This window comes from Diaphorina citri, unplaced genomic scaffold (genome assembly GCF_000475195.1).
Source record: "Diaphorina citri unplaced genomic scaffold, Diaci psyllid genome assembly version 1.1 scaffold7251, whole genome shotgun sequence".
Lineage (NCBI taxonomy): Eukaryota > Metazoa > Arthropoda > Insecta > Hemiptera > Psyllidae > Diaphorina > Diaphorina citri.
The window spans coordinates 5760-15759 of NW_007384627.1; the positions used below are offsets into that span (position 1 = coordinate 5760).

Genomic DNA, 10000 nt, shown 5'->3' on the forward strand with positions numbered 1-10000 from the left:
TGGTTCGGCAAGGCTCCTTGCCGTAATAGGGAAAGTCCTATTTTAGGTGGGGCCGTCCCTAGATTGGTCGCCGGATCGCGAATGATCCCGACCGGTTAAAAATAAATAAGACACCGACTTGATTAAAATTAAATAAATAAAAATTAAAAAATAAAAAAAAAGCGTCTAATTATACTACCATTGACCTTTTACAAGTGATAAAAGCCTCGCGTTATAAAGGAAGCGGGGGCAGGATAAAGCGGACAAAAGATTGCAGAGTAGGGCATGAAGACCTTCACAGGACAAACTTACTAGTTTATCTGGAGAGGTATTACAAATGGTATCATTGGCTCAGCATACGCACCTTACTGTGTGCAGGTCAAATCCTCACACTTTTGAGGAGATCAGTGACACCATTTCACCATCCTTCCATTGCCCATACGAAGCTGTGTCTGGTGTGCTCAGGGATTACATATCTGACAAAGTAACGACGCTCTATGTTTGCCGCTACTTTGTGGAGCAGAAAAAAGAAAAAAAAAAAATCAAAAAAACAGGCCTTCCAAAATACATGTACATGCACCGACCCCTAATATTTGTCCCTCATATTTGGTCGGACTTAATGGTAACGATTTCTATATGATTTCCAACCACGCATTTTAAACTATCGGTTTTTGGGTTTAGGAGTCGTGTTTCGTTAGTGAGATCCATCCCGAACTAACTCTCCGACTGCTTTTTGCTTGCTTTGGGCAGACACGTGCCCCTTTCCGCTCTTTTTTATCCTAATATAAATACAAGTGTAAAATTTAAAAGTGAAGCATTTTGTCCTTTCATTAAGTCAAGTGTTTTTCAGGATTGGTTTGGGGACAGGCTCAATGAGGGGTAAGGCGAGTAGTGGATATAACGGCGAATGATGTAGTTTCAAGTCGGCATCTCTGGTGTGGGGGGGAGGCTCCAGGGCGGGGAGAGTACCTCGGGTTGATAGATATAACCGGGGGGAGTTCTTGAGATGGTTCCATACTACTCCTGGGACTTTAGTTCCATTTTATTGAAGAAAAAAAATACGACAGATATTTCCTAAAGGGTTGCAGGATGTGTGACCAGGTTGATAACCAGTTCCAAGATGGATCTACATAAAATTCCCGAGCATTATTTTATTATTATTATTATTTTGTTGTTTCTACTCCTTTTCTGCTTTACATAGTGCCTTTCCGGACCAAGCGGAACTGGACCCGTCTTTAAACTTTTAAGAGAAGTTGTAGTATCAAAAGAGAGGGTAAAGCTAGTCCGGTACAGCAGTCGTTCTTTCGACGGGAGGCAGTCTGACACTTAAGTGGTAGTGTGACACGAGAGTGTGTAGGAGAGAAAAGTGGTACGAGAAGATATCTGGGCTTCCACCCCCCTTTCATTTCACTATACCTAAGTTGTACTACCAACTAGGTATCCAAGACCAAACACTCCTAATCGTCACACTGGCAACTATGCAGGACTTTAGTATACTGACAAACTCATTACAGTGTAAAAAAAACATAAATAAATAAGTTTTTTTTTTTTTTTTTTTTTTTTTTGTTTAAAGAAGAAATGGAAAAAGAGGTATAAGTCTGCCCCAGCCGAAAAAGCAGTCGGAAAAGTTGGGATCCCCACTAGCCCGGCTGGTAAACCAAAACCGGTTGTTTTAAAGTGCTCACCGTACCGGAAGGGCGTGTAGTTGGAAGAGCGATAAAGCAAACGGGAAGGGCGGTGAGGTTGGAGAGAGGTAAAGAAATCCTCCCTTACAATCCGACCATAGGAGGGACAAATTACAGGGGGTCGGGCTGGTAATCCCAAAGTGTGGATAGAAAAAAAAAAAAAAAAAGAATCTACAAGGTTAAAGCTAGGTCGTGTGGTTTTCGTTGGTTTGATCTCGTAGGGAGTAGTCGAGATGAGATGGGCAGGTACGTTACCAGAACCAAGATCGCCACAAGCCGATCATGTTAATAAAAATATGCGGTGATGAATCTAATTCATTTATTCTGCGGATCAGTATTTGATTTTTTACCCTGCGCCAGTGTGTTCCCTAGTCTTTCTACTGGCGGAATTGCATTATATTTTATTCTAAGGACCAACGATTACATTTTTTCAATTATTTCCTTTCTCCTATCCTATCTTCCTTCTCTCTTCGATTTCAGGACGATAAGACCTTAACAGTTAGAGTTCCCTCTATCAAACCTCTTCAAAAAAGTAAAATTAAACTTACCACTAGAGGACCAGGTAGGGGCTTGCCACACATATCGTTGAGTTGCCAATAGAGGGCGCCTATGTTGTGTGTTTTGGCTGAGAGTTATGTAGGTAGAACGCAAAACTTACCAATAGAGAACCAGGTAGGGGCTTGCCACACATCTTGATTTGCCAATAGTGGTTTCGGCTGAGGGTTAGGTAGAACGTAAAACTTACCAATAGAGGACCAAGTAGGGGCTTGCCACACATCGTTGAGTTGCCAATAGAGGGCACCCATGTTGTGCCCACTGCCATCTTCTCTGAGTACGCCCTTGTCTCTTCTCATCTGCTCTGTGATGGTCTTGATAGCACCAGCCTGGTAGATCTGTGCAGAAAAGAGGAAAAGTTAGAGGGAAAATGTGAACTCCACAGGGCAGTATCAAATTTCTCGGAATTAAATAATTCCTAGGATGAAATGGCATATACCTTTTACAAAGCGACCTTCTTTCTTGTAAGAGGTTTGATAGGGGGAACTGTAACTGTCAAGGTCTTATCGTTCCGAAAGCGAAGAGAGAAAAACAGGATAGGAGAAAGCCTGCCGTTCCGAGAACGAACCTTATCTGATTAGCATAAATTTCGTCTAGGGCTGGAATCAAATCTGCGTCCTAAGGCTAGAAATCGTATCTGGTCGTATCCAACAGTCCACCTACTACTATTACGGCTATTGCCTAACATAACTAATACTGGGGTAAAGGGACTTTTTAGAGCCTTTAGTTCTGTTTGGGCAGTATACACAAGTGCCTACTCCAATAGAACTACAGTCTCACCTGACTCAAATATGCGAAGTATTCCAGCGTCAGAACTACAGTCTCACCTGACTCAAATATGCGAAGTATTCCAGCGTCAGAACTACAGTCTCACCTGACTCAAATATGCGAAGTATTCCAGCGTCAGAACTACAGTCTCACCTGACTCAAATATGCGAAGTATTCCAGCGTCAGAACTACAGTCTCACCTGACTCAAATATGCGAAGTATTCCAGCGTCAGAACTACAGTCTCACCTGACTCAAATATGCGAAGTATTCCAGCGTCAGAACTACAGTCTCACCTGACTCAAATATGCGAAGTATTCCAGCGTCAGAACTACAGTCTCACCTGACTCAAATATGCGAAGTATTCCAGCGTCAGAACTACAGTCTCACCTGACTCAAATATGCGAAGTATTCCAGCGTCAAATTCCCGATCTCAAATTGGTGGCCCACCGACGATTCCAGAATACCGGTACCGCCCGCCAAATGTTGGCGAGAATCGAAGAACGGAGTCCGCCAAGAGGCTAGGTCAGCCTCGGTAGCTACCTTCTGGAAGGTGGATAGTTGGGGGAGCGACTGAATACCGAATTCCGAGCAGAATCGGGACTTTGGGGCGGTGGAGGGGTCCCAGAGGTTTTGATAATAGTCGTAGTTATGAGCTGAAATTAAACAACATCCTTCCTGAAAAGAATAGCCTCAACAATAAGTGCAAAATGGAACAAGTGCGTCAGCCAGTTATCAGGGTGGATATAGCGTTGAAATAGCGATAATACAAGCAGTGTCCCTGAGGCTGCGAGGGACCCGTTATAAGACCAGAAGTTTAAACTTGGAAGATGGAGCAGGGGTTCCCTAATGTGATGTTGTTTTCTGGAGATGTTTCTTTTTTATGCAGGCGCTTCGAACCCTTGACGTTCCCGCGCCTCCCGGCACGCTTGATCAAAGCTAAAAAAAGTAAGTACCTATCACTTCTAACCCCTTGTACTTACTATCTCCGTATATATTGCTGTACGGATTGTCGGCCAGGGCATATTTAGCCTTTTCACTCTCGATTCCATTGGTCGGACTTGATGTCAAATAGGGCCGAGTAGGGTCATATTGGAGGACAATGGGCTTCAATGTGTTAACATAAAGCTCGGCGTATTCCTTGTAATAGAGCTCTGGGTTTTCACGAATATACCTGAAATATGACACGAAAGGGTTAAAGAATCTAAAGGTTATATTCAAAAGTTCATTTCCCCCCTTTTAGGCGCTTCAAAAGTTAATCTTTAGAAGCAGATCTATGATGGCGAGAGAAACCGAATGAATTGGTTCTTGTGAAGATACATCACCCGCCTAGGAGGGTAGTGTGCTTGCTCTGTAAGCGCTAGGCCACGCGTTCGAGTCCCGCCCGGGGCGGATTCTAACTTGAAAGGATAATGTTCATTGTCGGAACGGCCGGCTTTCTCCTATCCTGTCTTCCTTCTCTCTTCGATTTCGGGACGATAAGACCTTAGCAGTTGTATAGTTCGCTATCAACCATCTTTATTTTCGGGAAAAAATGTTGGCGATTTTTTTCCCTTACCATTTCTGTATGGTAGCACCTTCCATTTCATTGTTGCCCGCCCATACCGCTATACAGGGATGATGCTGTACCCATCTTCCTTCTCTCTTCGATTTCGGGACGATAAGACCTTAGCAGTTATAGTTCCCGCTATCAACCATCTTTATTTTCGAGAAAAAATGTTGGCGATTTTTTTTCCCTTACCATTTCTGTATGGTAGCACCTTCCATTTCATTGTTGCCCGCCCATACCGCTATACAGGGATGATGCTGTACCCTTCGGACAGTCTGAGATATTTCAGACCGTACTGATTGCAGGAACGTAGGTGTGGCCGGGTAATTGTTGCAGGCAAACATCATATCTTGCCATATCAGTATGCCGAGCTCATCACATGTCTGAAACATAAATAGAATAGAATATACCATGATTATACTGCCAGCATAGATCAGCTCCCATGGTGTCGTTGGTCACTGCCCTCGCCTCACCTTCCACTCGGGAAACTCGGGTTCAATTCCCGGTGAGATGAAAAAAATTGTACCATGCAAATGGTTGATTCCGTGACTGGCTGTTGAGGGGCCCACTTAGCCTCATGAGGAAAAAGAGTAGCTATGTACTATAAATGCGCATAGCGACCGGTGCCAGCATGGTAGGCAAACATTGGGTTCTAGATCAATGAGATATTTGGAAAATCCTGCAGTGAGCACAAAAGTTGTGATAAAATAACACAAAGAAACGGCATTTATTTTGTATTTTACCTCTCAGTGGTAAGTCTTGACCACTACGCACTACGTCTATTAGTGGATGTCCCTGAGCTTACCTCATAGAAATAGTCACTCATATACACTCCGCCTCCCCACACCCGTAGCATGTTCATGTTAGCCTCCTTAGTTGACACGAGGAGGTCTCGAATAGTGGACTCGTGTCTTGCCATATCAGTATACCGAGCTCGTCACATGTCTGAAACAAAAAATAGAATAACATAATTATATTGAGAGGGTCCAGAAATGTGATTGGGTAAAAAATTTCTGCCCGAGTGGGATTTGAACCCAGCACTTCCGGGTTGAGAGACAGTGCTCTTAGAGCGGGGATTACCAAATCAGAATCGAGATCAAACTAGGATTGAGCTATACTAGTACTCAATTCAATTCAGAATTGAAGCCAACTCCGACTTCGTAAAACGCGGTCTTAAGTCTTAAACCACTCAGCCAATTATATTGGGCATGAAATTCCATACATCGATCGCATCGCCAGAGATTGAACCCACGCCCTGCTGTTTCACCAGGCGAGTGTTCTGACTACTACAGGGCTCTCTGATATAAGTAGGGTAATGGACTCTTTAAATCCTAGATCACTGCGACCTTTTTCATTTTTTCCCCAGAGGTTTGATAGAGGAAACTGTAACTTCCAAGGTCTTATCGTTCCGAAAGCAAAGAGAGAAGGAAGACAGGATGGGACAAAGCCAGCCGTCCCGAGAACGAACATTATCCGTTCAGGATAAAATCCGCCCAGGGTTGTTGTTGTTGTGGCGGATTTAGCCTAATGGTGATGGCAGAATAAAGAAAAGACATCTTTTTACATCAACCATACACCGGGATGATAGTCTCTAGCCGTGTTTAATTGGCTCGTCCTGAACCACAGTCAACCATCGTGAGGACTTGTTCTTATTTTTTAAAAGCAGAGAGAGCCCTTTGAAGAACTGCCAGCTAGGCTGGTTGGGGTTAGCTGGTCTCCTCCCTGTTTATACGTATAGTTCCACATTAGTAGATGTCCCTGGTTAGGGTTAGCTGTTTTCCTCCCTGTTTATAGTCCCACATTAGTAGATGTCCCTACCTCATAGAAATAGTCACTCATATACACTCCGCCTCCCCACACCCGTAGCATGTTCATGTTAGCCTCCTTAGTGGACACGAGGAGGTCTCGAATAGTGGACTCGTTGTTGGATCTCTCGGGTAGAATGTCCACTGGCTTAGGGGGTTAGCTGGTCTCTTCCCTGTTTATATGTATAGTTCCACATTAGTAGATGTCCCTGGTTAGGGTTAGCTGTTTTCTTCCCTGTTTATAGTTCCACATTAGAGGATGTCCCTACGCTTACCTCATAGAAATAGTCGCTCATATACACTCCGCCTCCCCACACCCGTAGCATGTTCATGTTAGCCTCCTTAGTTGACACGAGGAGGTCTCGAATAGTGGACTCGTTGTTGGATCTCTCGGGTAGAATGTCCACTGGAATCAAGTTGGAGCCCTTGGAATAGATGGGCACCTTGTTGACTTCGAAGTAGAAATAGCGACCTGGAATACACAAGTAGATATTTATAAGGATCTGGGATTTTCCAAGTGTACAGGAACATTGTTTGTTCCCGGATTGATGAGCAGTGTGTGCCGTTCTTGTACGAACGTGAAAATCAAGGCCATAATAATGAAGTTTGATAGAGGGAACTGTAACAACGGAATCAACGGAGGTTTTATCGTCTCGATATCTTAAGAAGAAGGATAGAATCCGAGAAATCCAGCCATTCCGAGATTTTCGAGAATGAACCTTATCTGTTTAGGATGAAATCCGGCCTGGGCGGGAATCGAACCTGCGACCTAGTGCTTACAAGACAGATGCGCTACTCTCAAAGATAATTAGGATGGCTCAGGATAGAAGAAAGCCAGCCATTCCGAGAATGATCCTTACCTATTTAGCATAAAGTCCGGCTCGAGCGGGAATCGAACTTGTGACTTAGCACTTACAAGGCAGACGCGCTACCCTTTAAGCTAACTATAATGGCTCGGGTTAGGTGAAAGCCAGCCATTTCTAGAACGAACCTTATCTAGGATAAAATCCGCCCCGGGTAGGAATCGAACCCGTGACCTAGCGTTACTCTCCAACCCACCTAGGCTCTGGCACCTCAAATCTCACCTTTCTCTAAGTGGTTAGGATCTACATGATCTTGTATGAGTTCTACAGTACGGAATCCAATCTTGATTGACTTGGTGGACATTTCCACACCACTCGCCAGGGTGATTTGTAAGTTGTACAGTGGCTGTTCTCCATACCCATTGGGCCACCAAAGTTCTACCTCGCTCTGGAATTATGCAACCATAATGTCAAAAATAAATAAATAAAGTCACCTCCAATGTACGTTACTAAAGTCGCGCGACTACGCTTTCATGTGTGACGGGCCCAAGGCTAACTGTTAAGGGTTTGGTGAGAGGATTTTACCCTCCATTCGCCGAAAATCTACCCGTCTGTCCGCCTACTCATAATAACCTCACCCAGCCTAAAGTGGGGTGGGGCCGACAGAAACATACTCGTAGGTATTTTAATTTAGAAATTTTCTAGACAGATGCCTATCTACCTAATAAACACAATTTTTTTCACAAAAACATGCCAATGAGATATCACCACATGTGTAATAAATGATGTTCACGACAGGGCAGAAACACGTACATATCTCTAATAGGTGAGTAAAGTACCTTCATGCTCGTAAATTGTCAATGTCTATGTTCTGTGACAAGTAGAACAAGTACCTACCTACAAAGTAATATCATGAAGTGCCTATCTACTTATAAAAAGAGTCAGATCCGAAAACATGAAACTCACTATTCAACTCTCTTTCAGCCAAAGTCTCTCGAACTTGACACAGAGATTCGATAAATTATGTAGAATCTATCGTCACTTCCCTCTACCTGCTCGATACTCTTTGCACTCTGTTTTTAGAATAATTTCCACGAGGTAGCACCACTTACCGCTGGTACCATAAGGGTAGACACCACCTCGATCTCCCCATGACCAGGCTCAGCATTCACCAAACTATCCACCCGGAGTGGCTTCTTCCCTACCGCCAACTCAGCGGTCAGAGTGAAGACTTTTGAAAAGGGGAAAGAAAAAGGTCACTGGCTGGTTCTCAAAGGACCGCAATGGGTTGGTCAACGGACACAAGGTACCACACCTTGGTACACGATGGTAAATCAGACTTACTTATTCCTTGCAACCGTTCTTGTCTGTCGTACAAACAGGGCGCATAGCCAAACTGGCAATTCCTGTTGAAGTCCATTGAAAACAAGAACCCGGTCGGTGGCAGTGATAGTCCATCTGGACTGACCATGTTGACTCTAGATCAGCGGACAGTCCAGATGGACTACTACTGGGTGTGTGTGATAGTCCCGTCCAATGCGGACTTTTCCAGGCAGACAGTTCCGGATGACACTACTCGTGTCGGTGTGGTAGTCTATTTTGGGACTGTCCTCTGGAAAAGTCCACATGAGAAGTCGCTGAGTGGACGATCACTCACCGGCCGGGAATCTCAAAGAGCATTAACGCGGGAATACACCTGTTTAAGAACCTATTTAGTCTAATTTTAAGGTACAGAGACAACTCTGAACTTGGGCTGCGGGAGGACAAATGGCTTCGGCCCGCCAGAATTGGTGATCCGTGGGCCCTCGACACGAACACCTAGTACTCCCTTCTGCTGTGAAAAAAGAGAGATTCTGGATTAAGAAAAAAGACAAAGATGTGTTTTCAGGTGAGACGTCCGTGTATGTCTAGGGTTGTCCTACCCATTGTTCGAATAGTGCTTAGATGAGTGAGAGGTCCGATTCTTGTTCGACAGGTATCAATAGCTAGAGGGTTAATCACCGTTTCGACTTGTCCTAGAGCTTTAGAGACCTTGTGGCGGACATGGCGGTCTAACATGGGCCCAAGAATATTGGCCCCGTCACGCGTGTTGGCATTCGTAGCGGTTCTGAAGCAACGCGAACCGTCTGCACGCGCCAGGGCGATACCGGGAGACAGCCCCTAGGACCATTCAAGAGTATACATTGTAGCCTCCAGGTTTATAGGTTTAAAAGGCAAAAGGTTTAGTGGCCTTCAGGGGTTAAGGAGCTCGTTATCCACTCCAAAAAAGCATGAGAATAGTAGTAAAATGTGATCAGGCGATGAGCTAATTTCATTTGATGAGACCAACAGGAGTGCTCCGACTCCCGTGGGGCTTGAGTTGTCGTGTCGGTTTTTATTAGGCTTGGACCGTGGAGACCTTACGTTTCGGATCACACTCTATGTGCGTAAGCCACATGCCTCCGATGAAGAAATGGGTGTTTAGTAAATACTTACAATAACTAAAATGGAGAATCGGGTCCCACAAATTTGTAAATAAAGGGGTCGGATCAATTCGAATCCAACCATCACGCAGACGGAGACATTCGCGATCCGGCGCCCAAGCTAGAGGGCGGGCCTCTGCCTAAAATGATGACTACCCTATTCAAACAAGCAAGAGCCTTGCGCCGACCGAAAGAGGATAGGACAGAAAGGAAGAGAGAAGCTAAAGCCTGCTATTCTGGTATTGTCAATGTCAAGGGAGACAGTTTTGGAGAAAAATTTTTTTTTTTTTTTTTTTTTTTTTTTTTTTTTGTTAAGTATTAAGGATTAGGGGAGTCTTCTGTCGCTCCACATCTCAACCTCCCTATGGTGCACCGCGCCTAGTAGCGCCTGGTAAG

General features: G+C 44.5%; 1 protein-coding gene across 1 annotated transcript in view; it reads right to left on the bottom strand.

Annotated features, from left to right (window-relative positions):
• The window catches only part of LOC103522184 (beta-mannosidase-like), a gene marked incomplete at its 3' end in the record, with an annotated part of 13696 nt that extends 5337 nt beyond the window's left edge, over positions 1 to 8359 (bottom strand). Inside the window, exons 1-8 of the mRNA XM_026832482.1 lie at positions 8255 to 8359; positions 7425 to 7590; positions 6615 to 6811; positions 4727 to 4917; positions 3969 to 4159; positions 3376 to 3641; positions 2410 to 2557; positions 2213 to 2289 (exon numbers count right to left, since the gene is read on the bottom strand). Of these exons, the coding sequence (XP_026688283.1) occupies positions 2213 to 2289; positions 2410 to 2557; positions 3376 to 3641; positions 3969 to 4159; positions 4727 to 4917; positions 6615 to 6811; positions 7425 to 7590; positions 8255 to 8266 (1248 nt within the window). The remainder of the gene's footprint in view (positions 1 to 2212; positions 2290 to 2409; positions 2558 to 3375; positions 3642 to 3968; positions 4160 to 4726; positions 4918 to 6614; positions 6812 to 7424; positions 7591 to 8254) is intronic.
• Between the last annotated feature and the right edge of the window lie 1641 nt (positions 8360 to 10000).